General features: G+C 37.1%; 1 protein-coding gene across 2 annotated transcripts in view; it reads right to left on the minus strand.

Moving 5' to 3' along the window:
• Positions 1-20,894, minus strand: part of NUP35 (nucleoporin 35) — a 36,420-nt gene that overhangs the window by 2,463 nt on the left and 13,063 nt on the right. For both annotated transcript variants that reach the window (XM_082631097.1, XM_082631098.1), the window contains exons 5-7: positions 4,592-4,733; positions 1,693-1,762; positions 381-509 (exon numbers count right to left, since the gene is read on the minus strand). In XM_082631097.1, coding sequence (XP_082487223.1) covers positions 381-509; positions 1,693-1,762; positions 4,592-4,733 — 341 coding nt within the window. The remainder of the gene's footprint in view (positions 1-380; positions 510-1,692; positions 1,763-4,591; positions 4,734-20,894) is intronic.

Here is a 20,894-nt window from a genome sequence, read left to right on the forward strand (position 1 = left end):
GTTACCATTCATATGAAATATTTCATTCTGAAATAGCACCACTCCTTTGAGGTGAAGAATTTGATGTTGCTTTGCACAAAAAAGGGAATGGGTTAAAAGTTAAAAGACTTAGAATGCAGGCTTCACCTTAACAACTCTGGGTAAGTTACCTAAGTCTTCCTGGCCTCCTTATCTGTAAAGTGAAGGGGTTGGGATGTATTATCTCTAAAGTCTTGTGACTAAATATCTTTGACTTACCATAAAAGAGTGCTGTAACATCATCCATCACATTTTAAAAAATAAGAGACACAGTGAAGCAAAGTGACATAACCAATGTTGGTACTTAGACTTGTGCACTACATATAAATTAAACTGCTTTCCTTACATCAGCAATAACTTACTTTATCTATACATGGTTTTACACCAATCATGATGGACTCTCCAAAAATTCTCCCATCTTTGCTTAAAGCTTTCCGGGCCTGCAGTTTAGACTGATAACGAATATGCATCCAATTTCCTGTGTTAGACATCTGCAAAACATGAAGTTTTCTCTTAAATTAAAATACAAAGTATATAAAATTTAAACTTAATGAGTTCTATTAGAAAACAGAAACATATGAAATAAATCTGCTTCCACTTTTTATTTGATGCCCTGTAAAAAGCTGTATACTAGGATTCAACAAAAATCCTATTAAACAATTTCAGTACGTTTCAATAGTTCTCAAATCTCTTATATAAAGAATATGTGACAGGGCTTCCCTGGTGGCACAGTGGTTCAGAGTCTGCCTGCCGATGCAGGGGACACAGGTTCGTGTCCCGGTCCAGGAAGATCCCACATGCCACAGAGCGGCTGGGCCCATGAGCCATGGCCATTGAGCCTGCGCGTCCGGAGCCTGTGCTCCGCAAAGGGAGAGGCCACAACAGTGAGAGGCCCACGTACCGCAAAAAAAAAAAAAAAAAAGAATATGTGACAAATATTCTCTGAAAGCAAAGTAATTCTCAAAAGATGTTTCTTATAAAAAGGGCTTATCAACACTTGCTATGAAATTTTTTAAAAACTGTATTCATCAATCCGATTTTGCATAGTTGTCAATTTCTAGTAATAGAAAAAAGATTTGTTATTTATAACTTGCAAGCTAAAAAAGCTCTAAGAACTCTAAGTTAGAAACATCTCCCTTTTCCTTTATCCCCAATAAAACAAGCTCAAATTGGAAAACTTGGCATGATCTTTTTTAAGAGACTGTGAACTATTTTTAAAAGGGGGAAGCCTGAAACTCTCACTCTCTTATCTTCTCTCCTTATCCCTTTTTATCAAATACTATGCAACTACCAGCCTCCCAAACTCCAAGAGATAGATACATCCTATGAAAACTTTAAAGAAAAAGAAAAATTTTTGGGCTTCCCTGGTGGCACAGTGGTTGAGGGTCCACCTGCCGATGCAGGGGACACGGGTTCGTGCCCTGGTGTGGGAGGATCCCACATGCCGCGGAGCAGCTGGGCCCGTGAGCCATGGCCGCTATGCCTGCACATCCGGAGCCTGTGCTCTGCAACGGGAGAGGCCACAACGGTGAGAGGCCCGTGTGCCGCAAAAAAAAAAGAAAAATTTTTAAGTTTGGAAAAAAAACAGACAACATTCAGCAGCAAAGTTTTCCCTCAATTCACAGGTTATCTTTCCTCAGCCTAAATCTTGAAATGAAAAGAATTAAGACTTACCACATGTTTTAAGATATTTCCATACTGTGCAAATTGTAATAATATATAGGAAGCAGATGCTTGAGGAAACCTGGGGTTTGGGGGGACAAAAAGTTGTCTGAACAGTCAACTTCGATAATACAAATGCAAATTACAAGTGTTTCACGATAAACTCCCCCTAACCGTCTAGTACATTAATAAGAGACCCTGATCATCCTATTTTCCCCTATATTAGCTAAATCTATTCATTTGCCCATTACCCAAAAGCAAATTATGTTAAAATTAGTTTTGACTCAGCCACTTTTCTCCAGGCCCTAATTCCACCTTCTACTCTGTCATTATCATAATCCTTAGAAAAGTACTATGAGGTTACAGTTCTGTAAATAACTTATTTTACATGGGTGGGTGTGGGTGTGTGCATGCGTGTGCGCACATGCATGAGAGAGAGAGAGAAAGGGAAATGTTGCGATATACTACTATGGTTATTAAAGGGGAAAGAACTTTAAATTATATAGAATCATACCAATATATATTGAGCACTACCTGAAAATTCAGAAATGTATTCCTGAAACAAAAATAAAATCAGAACCAATATCAATGGTAAACAATCAATTAAAAGGATTGTTACCAAAATTTTAATAGCCATATCTCTGTATGGGAAAATTTTAATTGATTTTTACTTTCTTCTTTATAAAGTTCTGTATGCTTTGAATATTACAATGAGATATAAAACTTTTATAGTCCAAATAATAAAGCTATTTTCAGCTTGAAAATCTGGAGTTTCCTTAACCAGTAACTTCAGTTATCTGGAGCTTGGATTAGAACCCTAAAGGAAAAAATGTAAGTTATAAAAATAAATGCGAAACTCCACATGTTAAAATCTATGTGACTAAAATACTCACTGCATTCAGCATTGGAAATTTATTTTATGTTATGTAAATTTGGATGTAAGATTTCTAATCCCAAAGAAAAACAACAAATGAGTCAGGGTGCCTACAAAGCAGAACTAAAAAAAAATTAAAACGAAAGGGAGAAATAATGGTTGCAAGTGATGCAGGCACTTGAGAAATAAAACATAATTCCAAGAGTCTAGGACCACTCTGAGTAGAAGCAGTCCAATATCCTGTCAAAGAATCACGCTACAACAATAAATGATATTTCATGATGACCCTGAGTCAGCAGGAAAAAGTTAAATTATCAAAGGAAGAAGATATATAATGTATTTTACATGTACTTCCCTATAAATAATCAAAATAAAATATTTTATCCCTTAGAAGAAAATGTTTCTGTTCTTGCAATTAAACTTATATGCAGGGTTACCGAAATATAAAACCAATAGAAAATAAATAGCTGGGAAAGTGTACTTCTTAAAAATGAAGGGCTAACAGAAGTACTTCAAGTAATTTATCCAATTACTGAGGAATCTTAAAAATGACACCATTACTACTGAACCTGAAAAACACTTGAGAGTGGACACATTCAAAAACATACAGCCACTTACTTCACAAGAGAATACAAAAATTTAAACACATAAAAGGGAAGAAAAAAAAAAGCAGCAGCAGCAGTCAGCCCAACTTCTATGGACATATGGCTGAGCATGCGCTTTCTGGAGAACAAGGGAAAGCAATGACCCTGCTTATTACCTAAACAGAATCAGTAACAAAGAATCTCTCTGAAAGGTTACACAAAAAACAGGTGGCAGGCTTCCCTGGTGGCGCAGTGGTTGAGAGTCCGCCTGCTGATGCAGGGGACATGGGTTCGTGCCCCGGTCCAGGAAGATCCCACATGCCGTGGAGCGGCTGGGCCCGTGAGCAATGGCCACTGAGCCTGCACGTCCAGAGCCTGTGCTCCACAATGGGAGAGGCCACAACAGTGACAGGCCCACATACCGCAAAAAACAAAAAAACAAAAAAACAAACAAACAGGTGGCAATTGCTGCCTTACAAGGGAGAAAAACTATCTGGGGGAAAAAGTGGGAAGGAAAACTTTTCACCATATTCTTACCCATTCTTCTGAATTTTAAATAAATTGAATATATAAAGTCCACTAATATTTACTGTGCATTGTTCTTCCTTCAAGGAGTTCATATGTTTTTATATTTTTTTAACCCCAAAACTAAATATAGTAAGGTCCAGTAACAGTATGACATCACACTTTCAGAAACCAACCTTATGTAGTACAGTATAAACAATCACAGCATGAAAATAAAAGACCTGGGTTTTCAATGAAGCTTTACTAATAACTAGATGTAAGCCTCTGAGTAAATCACTTAATCTGTCTATACCTCAGGTTTCTCATATGTAAATGATGCAGTATGATCTCTAAGATGCTTTAAAGTACTTTATTAGATCTAAAACTCGATTCAAATGCATCTAGGACTGTCATGCACAATTTCTATTAATATTCAATATTCTGTAGCTAGAAAGCATCAACCCTGTGACATAGCATGCATATATATACAAATGAAATTCAATCTGTTAGTTCAAAACTGGTTCAGTCCAATATAAGCATAGACACAGTCACAACAAAGAGAGAAAGGAGCTTCCTAAGTCTAAAGGGACAATCCTCTTCCAATATCCAGCAAATATGCTGAAAAGAAGATAATCTGAGAAGAGGCATACAGATAAATGATAGAAAAACTATTAAAAATCAAACATTACTTAATAATATATATGCTGAAATGTCAAGGTGGTATGTACTGATGTCTGCAACTTACTCTGAAATATACCAACAACAAAAAAGATAAATTAATGGTAGATAAAACAAATGTAGCTAACTGTTAACAACTGCAGAATCTAGGTGGTGGGTACATATGGGTGTTTGCTGTGCAACTGTTTTAGTTTTTTAATATGTTTGATAATACTCATTAGAAAATGTTAGGGCTTTTTTTTTTTTTAAGTAAATAATCTAGAAACCTTACCCGAACACAGTCACCCAAGTGTCATCGAGGTGATCTTCAGATGTCAAAGAATCTCCTTGAGTATAAAAAGGATCCAACTGGGCAGGAGATAATGTTGTCTTTCGTGGTTGACCAATGTTTGCTGGACTAAACATACTTTGCCCTATATTAGTATATTTAGTAAGTTAGTTACCAATATAAACATCTTGATTTAAAATATCAAAGCTTTAATTTTAAATGGAAGAGTATATTAAAAGTTGGCAATTCCATAAATAATTCAAAATACACACTATAATCAAATGATAATTATATACTACCACACAATTTGAGAGGAAGTCATTAAAATTTGAGCATAATTTATGATTTTGCAAGTGTTTTATTATTTATTATAAATTTGCTAAATGTTTTATTAATTTCCAGTTAAGTTACAGCAGAAGGCTCTCCACTCAACCTCAAGGACTTCTGTTGGACTCATATTCCAAACCTACCACTTTCATTATGACACCTCTGCCTTAAAAAGATTCAGTAACTCTTCATTACACACAAAACAAAATCCAAATGTCTTGATTGGTCTCCACAATATAGTTACAACCTTATTTTTTCAATACACCCCTAAACAGTATCTACCCTAGTCCCTAAGATGTGAACGCAGTTTTCTTTTATTCAGGTCATTTCTATCTGAAATGTCTGATTCTGTTCTTTCTTTTCTTATTCTTCAACAATAATTACCAATTAATGAGTACTTCATGTTCAACATGTCAAGCTAAACACTTTACGTGTTCATTTTATCTCAGAGGCTCTGTCCTACTGAGACCACACATTTCTGAGAAGCAGAGACTATTTCTTTTCATCTTTGGAGTAGTAATAGTGATTCATATACAAGAAATATTTTTTCAGCACTTAAATCTATACCAAGCATTATTCTAGGTATTAAAGATACAGTAATGAAGAAGTTAGACCAAAGGGGGAAAAAAAACCTCTAATAGAGCTTAAATTCTAGTGGAAGAAAGACAAGTAAATGCCTAGTATGTTAGAAAACAGAAAATCTTACAGGAAAAAAATAATAAAGAGAAGGGTGAAAAGGAACATGTATATACATAAGGGTTAATATCCAAAATATATAAGAAACTCATACAATTCAATACAAAAAACAAAAAAAGACAAAAACAAAATCAATCCAATAAAAAATTGGGCAGAGGAACTAAATACATATTTTCCAAAGACATACAAATGGCCAACAGGTACAAAAAAAAAGGTGCTCAATATCACTAATCATCAGGAAAATGCAAATCAAAACCAAAATGAGATATCACCTCATCAACAGCTATCATCAAAAAAAAAAAGAAAGAGATAAGTGTTGGTGAAGATTTGGAGAAAAAGGAATCCTTGTGCAATGTTGGTGGGACAATAAAGTTGTTGCACACACTATGGAAAATAGTATAGAGGTTCCTCAAAAACATTAAAAATAGAGCTACCATATGATCTAGCAGTCCCACTTCCGAGCATATATCCAAAGAAAATGAAAACAGGATCTCAGATATCTGCACTCCCATATTCAACGCAGCACTATTCACAAAAGCCAAGATATGGATACAATCTAAAGGTCCATTAATAGATGAATGGATAAGAAGATGTGGCACGTACATACAATGGAATGTTATTCAGCCATGAAAAAGAAGGAAGTCCTGCCACTTCCTACAGTGTGGATGAATGTTGAGGGCATGATGTTCATGATGATAAGTGAAAGAAGTCAGACAGAGAAAGACAAATACTCTATCACCTCACTTATATGTGGAATGTAAGAAAGGCAGAACTAACAGAAGGAGTAGACTTGTGGCTACCAGGGGCCAGAGGCTGGGGGACATGGGGAGTTGTTGGTCAAAGGGTACAAACGTCCAGTCATAAGATGAATAAGTTCTGGGGATCTAAAGTACAGCATTGTGATTACCTCTAATAATACTGTATTATATACTTAAAAGCTGCTAAGAGAGTAGATCTTAAGGTTCTCACCACAAAAAAAGAAATGGTAATTAAGTGACATGATGAAAAATGTCAGCTAAGACACTATGGTCATTTTGTAATATCAAAATGACCACAGTGTGTATCAAATCAACACACTTTAAACTTACACAATGTCAATTACATCTCATTAACTCTACTAAATGTTAGTTTCCCTTTATTATATCCATAAATTAACCTGTGACAGAAGACTTACATGTTACTCCAAGAATCAAATGAAACTTTAGGTAGACAAGAACTCACAAAAGTTAACTGTTTTAACAAAATATAACTTCAATACTATAAATGATGCACTTGGTACAATTATTCTTTTGCATCAACAGCACAAATATATTCAGTCAAACCTAAAATAAAAGACTTCCAGCAATGGTGTCCATTCTCTTGCCTCCGAACAGTACTAAACCAAAACTATACCCTCAACAGAATTAAAAGCCAAAGGCATCAATCAAGTAAAAACTACAATGCAACAATGTGATTCTAACTAAAGAGGGAAAATATGGTCATCTAAGGATTTCAAAATTCTTAATTCTTTATGCCACACAACTTGAATCCCTTTACTTCATCTGGAGTCAAATTTAGAGATCAGAATTAACCTAATTTAACCCATTAATGTAGCCTTTCCTTAAGGGAAAAAAAAAATACATTTCCGATCATCTCAGATCTACTAGGCTTATTAAAGAATCTATTTAATTCAGAACACTATCCTAGACCTACTAGAAAACAAAGATGCTCAAAACTGACTGCTTATGTTCAGTTGTTGAGTAACCAAACAAAAAAGAATTTAGCAATGAGAAACAAATATTCAAATATTTTTACAATAGTAATCAAGCAAAAGAAAGTATGTAACAGTTATTAACTCTAGAGAAAACAAAAAGATATACAAGAAGGACATGAAATCCTAGTACATTACATGGCTCAATCGTATAGATGTATCTAATTTTAAAATTGAGTTCATGCTTAAAAGAGACAATACGAAGTAAATAACTGAAAAGAATGTCAAACTGCATACATGCTATAATACATCTAGCAATTTTTCTTTTTCCTAGCAATTCTTCTTTTCCTCATCACCACGGATGCATTTAATAGGTACAAAACATTTCTAAAATGAGGCTGATTTAAAATGAAACACCCCACTTTGACAAGTGTCTGCTAATCAACCAACTTATCAACTACCCCTTTAGGAAATAAAGAGAAGCACGCAAAAGATAAGCTTAAATAAGTTTAGCTCTTACTACAAAGACATGTCTTTAACACAAAAAAGATGGTAAAAGGCATTCTAGTGTAAAACCTAAAGCCAATTCAAAATTTTTATGTTCTGCATTACCATTAAGAAGGTACAATTTAGTTCTGCTACATCATGTAATAACCTTCAAGCAAGAAATTAAATGGAAGTCTCAAAATGAGACTACCATTATGACTTTTAAAAATAAAACAAATCAAAATTAAGTCTCAAACGAATAAGCAATCTAATTTTTGCCCTGTCAACTACTCTGAAAAACATAATTACTTATACATAATCTAAAACAATTTACATAACTTTAGCATAATTGCCCCCCACCTTGTTAATGTTTCATTGCTTCACTGATTTTACTTCCTTTCAATCAGACTTCTAGTACTCACATGCAATGCTTTATAAGATGAAAATAAAGTGTGCCTAGCAAACCACATCAAATTGAACTGTAATGTGTCTCCCTTTGTGAATCACTACTCCGTCTTCTTAAGATCAGACTGAAGTGGAGGGCAAAAGAACTTATTACCCTTTATGAAAATGTCTTCAATTAAAGACCAGATTCAATTATTTCAAAATAGACAACTAACCTAAATGAAAATAAAAGAGATAAAAAGAGTAGGAATTTTAAACAGATATATGCCATATGAAACTTGGGAGAAAAAGAGGTTCCTGGCAGTGTTGTTACCTTCTTACCATGAAACAATGTAGCACAATGTATAATAAAGAATTTGCTCTCAGCCCAGAGAGATGTCTGGCCTTTGTCAGGTTCCTGGGAGACAACCTCTAAACCCTAGGAATTTCCCCAGCAACAGGAGTGTTTTCGTTACTCGTGGCAGGCCCCTCAACCTCAAGAGCACCTGACAGTTTATGATAACAAGGTGACTCCTGGTGAGGGTAGGTCACGCCATAAAGACCAACCATGAAGACCATCCATGTTATAAAAAAGGCCACCTCTGGGCAGAAGGGATGGAGATTGAGTTCAGCCACTTGATCAGTGATTCAATCAGTCATTTGTATGTAATGAAACGCCAATAAAAACTCAGGACATGGAGGCTCCAGTGAGCTTCCGACTTGCCAATACTGTGCATAGTGGCATATATCAATGCCAGGAGGGTAACACGTCACGGAAGTTCTTGTTTTCAGCCTACGCATCTCTTTCTTTAGGTGGTTCTAATTTGTCTGCTTTCTCTATAATAAAACTGTAATCGTAAGTATAGCACTTTCAGTGGGTCCTGAGTCTTTCCAGTGAATTATCCAACCTTAGAGTGGGCTTGGGAAAGCTTGAATTTGCAGCCAGCAGGTCTGAAGTGAGGGTGGTCCTGGGGACCCCCAAACTTGCAGCTGGCACCTGAAGAGAGAGTTATCTTGTAGGTACTGTTTCCTTAGACTCTTCAGTTTGACAAACTCTTTGTACCCAGAATAATATTGAACAATGAATACAACAATAACCAAAACAATATGGCGAACTGAACACTTGTATTCATCTCTAAGCCCTGTCAGACACCTAATGACAGTCAATCTAGAAAGTCCCAGGTTTTGGAGAACACAGAAAATGTGAAAGGTGTGAAAGAGGCTCCTCGTTGAAATCAAGGAAAACTAGTTTAAGGGTGTATAATATGGGATGAAATGGCAAGCCCTTCCTCATCTTACCCAGCCACTCAACCCCCAAAAGACCAAGGCTTTAGTCCCTGAGGAAAAGGAATCTCAATGGCTCAAGACTCAGTGGGTCCAGTCACAGTGGAGAAAAACTATGTAAGAGAATAAGTGAAAATCTGCATATTGAAAAGAAGACTTCTCCTAGGGTATGGAGAAAAGGGAACCCTCCTACACTGTTGTTGGGAATGTAAACTGGTACAGCCACTATGGAGAAAAGTACGAAGGTTCCTTAAAAAACTAAAATTAGAGTTACCATATGACCCAGCAATTCCACCCTTAGGCATATATCCAGATAAAACCAGAATTCAAATGGATGCATGCACCCCAATGTTCCTTGCAGCACTATTAACAATAGCCAAGAGATGGAAGCAACCTAAATGCCCATTGACAGAGGAACGGATAAAAAAGATGTGGTACATATATACAATGGAATATTACACAGCCATAAAAAGGAATGAAATAGTTCCATTTACAGAGACGTGGATGGACCCAGAGATTGTCAGACAGAGTGAAGTCAGAAAGAGAAAAACAAATATTGTATAATATCACTTACACTTACATTTACAATCTAGAAAAATGGTACAGATGAACTTATTTGCAAAGCAGAAATAGAGTCACAGATGTAGAGAACAAACTCATGGTTACCAAGGGGAGAATGGTATGAATTGGAAGATTGGGATTGACATATACACACTACTATGTATAAAATAGATAACTAATGAACACCTACTGTATAGCACAGGGAACGCTACTCAATGCTCTGTGGTGACCTAAATGGGAAAGAAATCTAAAAAAGAGTGGATATATGTATAAGTAAAACTGATTCACTTTGCTGCACAGCAGAGACTAACACAACATTGTAAAGCAACTCTACCCCAATAAAGATTAAATTTTTTTTTAATTTTCAAAATTTTAAAAACTTAAAAAAAAAAAAGAAAAGAAGACTTCTCCCTTTCTATATTCAGAACACCAGCTTAGACATTAAGACTGAATATTACAGAATTCTTCTTTGGGAAACTTAAGAGAAAGACCTATATATGCTAAAATCAGAGATTTTTCCAAACAAAAATCTACCTAACTGTCCAATCCTCCTACAGTGAAGCCCATAAAGAGACAAAACAGCCTCTCTCCACCAATTTCCCCCTTCCTACCATTGTTAATACACATACATACATGGATTCCAAGTAGCTTTTTAGTGCCTCATTTCACCAAGAAAGACAGAAGAGGTGAAAAAAAAAAAAGAGAGAGAGAGAGAAAAAAAAAAAAGAACTAGAAGGAAACAGACAATATGAGCAGGAATAATAGACCAACATGAACCTCACTGATAAGTTATTTTACCCACGAAACAAGAAAAGGATGCTACATTTTAAGCACATTAAGAGGGCAACAACAAAAAAAAAGGTTACTGGAAATTAAAATAAAATAAAATAAAAAATTATTAGATGTGTTGGAAATTGAGATTGTGGACATCTTTCAGAAAGTAGAATACAGATATAAATATAAATATTTAGAAATATTTGCAGTGCTCACAAACAGAAGAAATTCCAGAAAGAGGGAACAGACAAAACAAAGGGAAAGCTATTATCAAATACAGGGAAGTTTCCCAGAACTCAGGGTAAGTGTCTTGATTTAAAGGATCCTCCAATTCCCCAGAAAAATAAATGGAAGTCCCAGACCAAGGCACATTTGTGAAACTGAAAACACTAACCCAACAGAGATCTTAAATTTTTTGAAACCAATCCCCACACAACAACTCAGGAATCATCACTACAAATGACTTCTGCAGAACACTAGAAGCTAGAAGGCAAAGAAATAATGCCTCCAAAATTCCAACCTAGAATTCTATACTTGGTTAAACTAGCAATCCATTTTAAGGGAGATAAAAAGCATTTCAAACTTAAGGTCTTAAATTTAATTTCCCATGCAAGCTTTCTTAGAAAGCTACTCATATATGTTCTTCACCAAAATTAGGAAATAAACTAAGAAGAAAACATGTTAACTAGGAAAAATAGCTCAACTCTGGGAACTTGCTAAGGCAAGTCCTAAGATGATAGCTGTACATCATGCTGATATAGGAAACAGCCAAAAAAGAAGCTGAGAATGACAAGTTCTCAGTTTAAAACAAAACAAAGATGTTTTTGAAACTATGTTTCAGCATTTTTAAAAAGATAGATATGTATCATAGCAGAATATTTGCTTAAAATATGAGCAAATAGCACATAGAAAAATTAGACAAATGGAAAAAAGAAATTATTAACTAATGAAAAATTAACATTTTACAGGAAGAATACATTATAATAATACTACTTGGTGCAAAACTAAACAGTGCTTACATAATCATAATAATACACTGACAAAGGAATAAAGTTTGATATATTTTAATTATATTGAGATAAGGTAATTGAAGATAATTATATCTTATCTCCCCTACATTAAGATAAATATAGCAATATTAAAAATGAAAATAAAGAATTAGCAATAGGACTTCCCTGGTGGCTCAGTGGTTAAGAATCCACCTGCCAATGCAACGGACACGGGTTCAAGCCCTGGTCCGGGAAGATCCCACATGCTGCAGAGCCACTAAACCCATGTGCCACAACTACTGAGCCCACATGCCTGCCACAACTACTGTAGTTCACATGCCTAGAGCCCATGCTCTGCAACAAGAGAAGCCACCGCAATGAGAAGACTTCACACTACAACGAAGAGTAGCCCCTGATCACCAAAAGAGAAAACCCATGTGCAGCAACGAAGACCCAATGCAGCCAAAAATAAATAATTTTTTTTAAAAAAACACCAAAAAAAAAAAAAAAAGAATTAGCAATATAATCATATACAGTTGACTAAGTAATGGCCCTCCAAGATGACTACATCCTAATCCCTGGAACCTATGAATGTTACCTTATATAGCAAAAGAGATTTTGCATTTATGATTACGGATCTTGAGATTAACCAGGATTATTCAGGTGGACCTCCAAGATATCCACTACTGTCCTTACAAGAGAGGTGATATGATGATGGAAAGAGACTGGAGTGATACAATATACTTTGAAGATGAAAGATGGGGCCACAAACCAAAGAATATAGGTAGCCACTAAGAACTGGAAAAAACAAAACAAAAAACAGCAGGGAAATGGATTCTCTCTAGGGCCTACAGAAGGAACCAGTCTTATCAACACCTGACTTTAGCCCAGTGAAATTGATTTTGGACTTCTGACTTCTAGAACTGTAAGAGAATAAATCCGAGTTGTTTTAAGCCACTAAATTCATGATAATATGTCACAGTGACAACAGAAAGCTAATACAGCATCTTAGTTAAGTGGAGGTAAATTCCAAAAGGAATAGCTCTAAGATCTGGACTGGCTAGTCGTGAAGAATAAAGCTAAAGACTGTTGCATTTCATTATAAGTATTTAAGTACTATTTGACTTTTTTAAACAATCTGCATTTATTCTTTTGACTAAAATATAAAATATTATCCCACCAAAATTAGAGACCAATAAATGGCACTATGGCTAGTCTGGCATGAAACTAAATAAATTTTGGTGACTAATTTTAAAAACTTTATGTGGTAGGCAGAAAATGGTCCCCCAAAGATGTCCATGTCCTAATACCCAGAAGCTGTGAATATGTTACATTACATGGTAAAGAAGAATTAAGGATGCTATGGAACTAAGATTGCTAATCATCTCATCTTAAACAAGAAGATGATGCTGGATTAACAGAGTGAACCCAACACAATCACAAGAATCCATAAATGGGGAGGGAAAAGAATGATGTGAAACGAAGACTCAACTAGCCATCGCAGGCATTGAAGATGGTAGGGAGCCAGGAGCCAGGAGCCAAGAAATATGGGCAGCTTCTAGAAGCTGGAAAACAGGGAAAAAACCCAAGATTCTCCCGTAGAGCCTTCAGAAAAGAATGAAGCCCTACTAATACCTTGATTTTAGCCCACTGAGACCCATTCCAGACTTCTGGCTTCCAGAATTTTAAGATAATAAATTTGAGTTGTTTTAAGCCATTATAATCTGTGATAATTTGTTTCAGCAGCAATAAGAAACCAATATAATCTAGATTAAGGCTAGTGGTGACTCAATATTATCAAAGAAAAACTACACCATGCCAAGATGGACACAAATATTCCAATCATCATTTAGTTTGGGGATGTCATTGCCTCAAAACACAATATACATACATGAGTTTCCTCTGTCTGTTGTGACAAACTACCACAAACTGGGTGGCTTAGAACAACAGAAATTTATTCTCCCACAGTTCTGGAGGCCAGAAGTACAAGAATAAGTTTTCAGCAGAGTCAAACGCCTGTTAAAGGCACTAAGAAATAATTCATTGCTGGCCCCTGTAGCTTCTGGTGACACTGGTAAGTTTTAGTGTTCATTGGCTTATGGCTACACCACCAAAGTTTGCCTCACTTCATATCACCTTCTCCTCTGTGTCTTTCCTGTTTGTGTCAAATTTCCCTGTGCCTCTAAGAACACTTGTGATTGGATTTAGGGCCCATCCAGGTAATTACCAGGATTCTCTTCCCCTCTTTTCCTCTCTCCTTAACTCACTAAACTGTCCTTGAGAGCTACCCCTTTCAAGATCCTTAACTTAATCATGTTTTGGCCACATAAGCAATATTCAAGGTTCCAGGAGTTAGAATGTGAACCTATCATTTTGGGGGCCACCATTCAACTCACAACTTACATCCATCCATCTGTTCAGTCAACCAACATTTACTGAGGTCCCTTTATACCCAGCTCTGTCACAGGTAAACAATGAAGATAAACAGAAGGAATCTCTGCCCTTTAGCTCATAACCCAGTAACGGAGAAAGATAAGAACCTAGCAAAGAGAGCTTTATAGGAGCGCATACAAGGAACAGCTAACCCAGATCAGAAAAAGAAGTGTCAGGGAAAGGTTCCTCACAGATAGATTAGTCCTTTATCTGCCTTCTGGGAACACTATCAGAATTCTGAGTTCCTGGCATCAACAAAAGCAGCCAAAAATGACTATAATCAAAATATCACACTTACCCCATTAATAATATGCTAACACAAATAAGGATTCTAGTTCAGTACATATAAGTGGTATACCACCTGAGAAGAGAGCTGATAGATAAATGAAAGGACTTCTCAAGAAAAAAAAATTTTTTAATTAAAAATAGGATGAAAGGTGGACCTTCAAGATGGCATAGGAGTAAGATGTGGAGATCATCTTCCTCCCCACAAATACATCAGAAATACATCTACATGTGGAACAACTCCTACAGAACATCTACTGAACGCTGGCAGAAGACCTCAGACCTCCCAAAAGGCAAGAAACTCCCCACGTACCTGGGTAGGGCAAAAGAAAAAAGAAAAAACAGAGACAAAAGAATAGGGATGGGACCTGCAGCTTGGGGAGGGAGCTGTGAAGGAGGAAAAAGTTTCCACACACTAGGAAGCTCCTTCACTGGTGGAGAGGGCAGGGGAGGGGAGCTTCAGAGGCATGGAGGAGAACGCAGCAACAGGGGTGCAGAGGGCAAAGTGGAGAGGTTCTCACACAGAAGATCGGTGCGGACCAGCCGGAGAGGATTGTCTGCTCACCAGCCAGGGTGGGTGGGGGCTGAGAGCTGAGCCTCGGGCTTGGGAGGTCACATCCCAGGGAGCGGACTGCAATTGGCTGCGTGAACACAGACTGAAGGGGGCCAGTGAGCCACAGCTAGCCAGGAGGGAGTCCGGGAAAAAGTATGGAGCTGCCTAAGAGGCAAAAGACCATTGTTATGGAGTGTGCAAGGAGACGGGATTCAGAGCACCGCTTAAACCAGCTCCAGAAACTGCATGAGCCGCAGCTATCAGAGCAGACACCAGAGACGGGCATGAAATGCTAACGCTGCTGCTGCAGCCACCAAGAAGCCTGTGTGCAAGCACAGGTCACTACCCCCACCCCCTCCGGAGCCTGTGCAGCCCACCACTACCAGGGTCCCATGATCCAGGGACAACTTCCCTGGGAGAACACACGGCATGCCTCAGGCTGTGGCAATGTCACGGCCTCTGTCACTAACTACCTTACCCCTACACCCCCCCACCCCAGCCTGAATGAGCAAGAGCCCCCTAATCATCCCCTGCTTTAACCCTGTCCTGTCTGAGCAGGAACAGAAGCCTGAGGGCAACCTACATGCAGCGTGGGGTGAAAACCAAAGCTGAAGCCCAGGAGCTGTGCAAACAAAGAAGAGAAAGGGAAATTTCTCCCAGCAGCCTCAGGAGCAGCAGAATAAATCCCACAATCAACCTGAGGTACCCTGCATCTGGGGAATACCTAAAGAGGCAACGAATCAACCCAAAATTGAGGTGGTGGACTTCGGGAGCAGCTGTACCCTTGGGGTTTGCTGCCTGCAACTGACTTGTTTCTGATTTCTATGTTTATCTTAGTATAGTTTTTACTTCTTGTTACCATTCATGGATTTGTTTATTGCTTTGGTTGCTCTCTCTTTTTTTAATTACTTTTTTATTTTAATACTTTTTAAAAATTTTTTTACTTTAATTACTTTATTTTATTTATTTATTCACTTATTTTCTTTGCCTTTTCTTCTGAGCCATGTGGCTGACAGGGTCTTGGTGTTCCAGCCTGGTGTCAGGCCTGAGCCTCTGAGGTGGGAGAGCCAAGTTCAGGATACTGGACCGCCAGAGACCTCTGGGCCCCACGTAATATCAATCAGTAAGCTCCCCCGTCTCAACACTAAGATCTCGGTCTCAACACTAAGACCCAGCTCCACCTAACGGCCAGCAAGCTCCAGTGCTGGACACCCCATGACAAACAACTAGCAAGACAGGAACACAACCCCACCCATTGGCAGAGAGGCTGCCTAAAATCATAAGGTTACAGACATCCCAAAACACACCACCGGACGCAGTCCTGCCCACCAGAAAGACAAGATACAGCCCCACCCACCAGAACACAGGCACCAGTCCCCTCCACCAGAAGCCTACACAAGCCACTGAACCAACCTTACCCACTGGGGGCAGACACCAGAAACGACAGGAACTATGAATGTACAGCCTGCGAAAAGGAGACCCCAAGCACAGTAAGTTAAGCAAAATGGGAAGCCAGAGAAATGTGCAGCAGATGAAGAAGGTAAAAACCCACCAGACCAAACAAATAAACAAGAAATGGGCAGTCTACCTGGAAAAGAATTCAGAGTAATGATAGAAAAGATGATCCAAAATCTTGGAAACAGAATGGAGAAATTACAAGAAACGTTTAACAAGGACCTAGAAGAAATAAAGAGCAAACAAACAATGATGAACAACACAATAAAGGAAATTTAAAATTCTCTAGACGGAATCAATAGCAGAATAACTGAGGCAGAAGAACGGATAAGTGACCTGGAAGATAAAATAGTGGAAATAACTACAGCAGAGCAGAATAAAGAAAAAAGAATGAAAAGAATTGAGGACAATCTCAGAGACCTCTGGGACAACATTAAACGCACCAACATTCAAATTATAGGGGTCCCAGAAGAAGAAGAGAAAAAGAAAGGGACTGAGAAAATATTTGAAGAGATTATAGTAGAAAACTTCCCTAACATGGGAAAGGAAGTAGTCAATCAACTCCAGGAAGTGCCGAGAGTTCCATACAGGATAAATCCGAGGAGAAACGTGCCAAGACATATATTAATCAAACTATCAAAAATTAAATACAAAGAAAAAAATACTAAAAGCAGCAAGGGAAAAGCAACAAATAACATACAAGGGAATCCCCATAAGGTTAACAGCTGATCTTTCAGCAGAAACTCTGCAAGCCAGAAGGGAGTGGCAGGACTTATTTAAAGTGATGAAGGAGAAAAACCTACAACCAAGATTACTCTACCCAGCAAGGATCTCATTCAGATTTGATGGAGAAATTAAAACCTTTACAGACAAGCAAAAGCTAAGAGAATTCAGCACCACCAAACCAGATTTACAAAAAATGTTAAAGAAACTTCTCTAGGCAGGAAACACAAGAGAAGGAAAAGACCTAGAAAAACAAATACAAAACAATTAAGAAAATGGGAATAGGAACATACATATCAATAATTACCTTAAGTGTAAATGGATTAAATGCTCAAACCAAAAGACACAGACTGGCTGAATGGATACAAAAACAAAACCCGTATATATGCTGTCTACAAGAGACCCACTTCAGACCTAGAGACACATACAGACTGAAAGTAAGGGAATGGAAAAAGATATTCCATGCAAATGGAAATCAAAATGAAGCTGGAGTAGCAATTCTCATATTAGACAAAATAGACTTTAAAATAAAGACCATTACAAGAGACAAAGAAGGGCACTACATAATGACCAAAGGATCAATCCAAGAAGAAGATATTATAATTATAAATATTTATGCACCCAACATAGGAGCACCACAATACATAAGGCAAATGCTAACAGCCATAAAAGGGGAAATCGACAGTAACACAATCATAGTAGGGGACTTTAACACCCCACCTTCACCAACAGACAGATCATCCAAAATGAAAATAAATAAGGAAACACAAGCTTTAAATGACACATTAAACAAGATGGGCTTAATTGATATTTATAGGACATTCCATCCAAAAACAACAGAATACACTTTCTTCTCAAGTGCTCATGGAACATTCTCCAGGATAGATCATATCTTGGGTCACAAATCAAGCCTAGGTAAATTCAAGAAAATTGAAATCGTATCAAGTATCTTTTCCAACCACAATGCTATGAGACTAGATATCAGTTACAGGAAAAAACTGTAAAAGATACAAACTCATGGAGACTAAACAATACACTACTTAATAACCAAGAGATCACTGAAGAAATCAAAGAGGAAATCAAAAAATACCTAGAAACAAATGACAATGAAAACACGATGACCCAAAACCTATGGGATGCAGCAAAAGCAGTTCTAAAAGGGAAGTTTACAGCAATACAATCCTACCTCAAGAAACAAACATCTCATATAAACAACCTAACCTTACACTTACAGCAATTAGAGGAAGAAGAACAAAAAAAACCTCAAAGTCAGCAGGAGGAAAGAAATCATAAATATCAGATCAGAAATAAATGAAAAAGAAATGAAGGAAACAATAGCAAAGATCAATAAAACTAAAAGCTGGTTCTTTGAGAAGATACACAAAATTGATAAACCACTAGCCAGACTCATCAAGAAAAAAAAAAGAGAAGACACAAATAGATTCAACAGAATTAGAAATGAAAAAGTAGAAGTAACAACTGACACTGCAGAAATACAAAGGATCTTGAGAGATTACAAGCAACTCTATGCCAATAAAATGGACAACCTGGAAGAAATGGACAAATTCTTAGAAAAGCACAACCTTCCAAGACTGAACCTGGAAGAAATAGAAAATATAAACAGACCAATCACAAGCACTGAAATGGAAACTGATTAAAAATCTTCCCACAAACAAAAGGCCAGGACCAGATGGCTTCACAGGCAAATTCTATCACACATTTAGAGAAGAGCTAACACTTATCCTTCTGAAACTCTTAAAAATATAGCAGAAGGAGGAACACTCCCAAACTCATTCTATGAGGCCACCATCACCCTGATACCAAAACCACTACAGACCAATATCACTGATGAACACAGATGCAAAAATCCTCAACAAAATACTAGCAAACAGAATCCAACAGCACATTAAAAAGATCATACACCATGATCAAGTGGAGTTTATCCTAGGAATGCAAGCATTCTTCAATATACGTTAATCAATCAATGTGATACACCATATTAACAAACTGAAAGATAAAAGCCATATGATAATCTCAATAGATGCAGAAAAAGCTTTTGACAAAATTCAACACCCATTTATGATAAAAACTCTCCAGAAACTAGGCACATAGAGTACTTACCTCAACATAATAAAGGCCATATATGACAGACCCACAGCCAGCAAGGTTCTCAATGGTGAAAAACTGAAACCATTTCCTGTAAAATCAGGAACAAGACAAGGATGTCCAGTCTCACCCCTGTTATTCAACATAGTTTTGGAGGTTTTAGCCACAGCAATCAGAGAAGAAAAAGAAATAAAAGGAGTCCAAATGAGAAGAGAAGTAAAGCTGTCACTGTTTGCATGTGACATGATACTATACATAGAGAATCCTAAAGATGCTACTAAAACTACTAGAGCTAATCAATGAATTTGGTAAAGTTGCAGGATACAAAATCAATGCACAGAAATCTCTTACATTCCTATACACTAATCATGAAAAATCTGAAAGAGAAATTAAGGAAACACTCCCATTTACCATTGCAAGAAAAAGAACAAAATACCTAGGAATAACCCTCCGTAAGGAGACAAAAGACCTGTATGCAGAAATCTATAAAACACTGACGAAAGAAATTAAAGATGATACCAACAGATGGAGAGATATACCATGTTCTTGGATTAGAAGAATCAACATTGTGAAAATGACTATACTACCCAAGGCAATCTACAGATTCAAGGCAATCCCTATCAAATTACCAATGGTATTTTTTACAGAACTAGAACAAAAAATTTCACAATCTGTATGGAAACACAAAAGACCCTGAATAGCCAAAGAAATCTTGAGAGAGAAAAACAGAGCAGGAGAAATCAGGCTCCCTGACTTCAGACTATACTACAAAGCTACAGTAATCAAGCAGTATGGTACTGGCACAAAAACAGAAATATAGATCAATGGAACAGGATAGAAAGCCCAGAGATAAACCCACCCACATATGGTCACCTTATCTTTGATAAAGGAGGCAAGAATATACAATGGAGAAAAGACAGCCTCTTCAATAAGTGGTGCTGGGAAAACTGGACAGCTACATGTAAAAGAATGAAATTGGAACACTCCCTAACACCATACACAAAAATAAACTCAAAATGGATTAAAGACCTAAATGTAAGGCCAGACACATAAAACTCTTAGAGAAAAACATAGGAAGAACACTCTTTGACATAAATCACAGCAAGATCCTTTTTGACCCAGCTCTTAGAAAAATGAAAATAAAAACAAAAATAAACAAATGGGACTTAATGAAACTTAAAAGCTTTTGCAGAGCAAAGGAAACCAAAAAGAAGACGAAAAGACAACCCTCAGAATGGGAGAAAATATCTGCAAATGAAGCAACTGACAAAGGATAAACCTCCAAAATATACAAGCAGCTCATGAAGCTCAATATCAAAAAAAAACACAAACAACCCAGTCCACAGATGGGCAGAAAATCTAAATAGACTTTTCTCCAAAGTAAATATACAGATTGTCAACAAACACATGAAAGGATGCTCAACATCACTAATCACTAGAGAAATGCAAATCAAAACTACAGTAAGGTAACACCTCACACCAGTCAGAACGGCCATCATCAAAAAATCTGCAAACAATAAATGCTGGAGAGGGTATGGAGAAAAGGGAACCCTCTTGCAC

This window comes from Mesoplodon mirus (assembly GCF_964341445.2).
Source record: "Mesoplodon mirus genome assembly, chromosome: 8".
NCBI classification, from domain to species: domain Eukaryota; kingdom Metazoa; phylum Chordata; class Mammalia; order Artiodactyla; family Ziphiidae; genus Mesoplodon; species Mesoplodon mirus.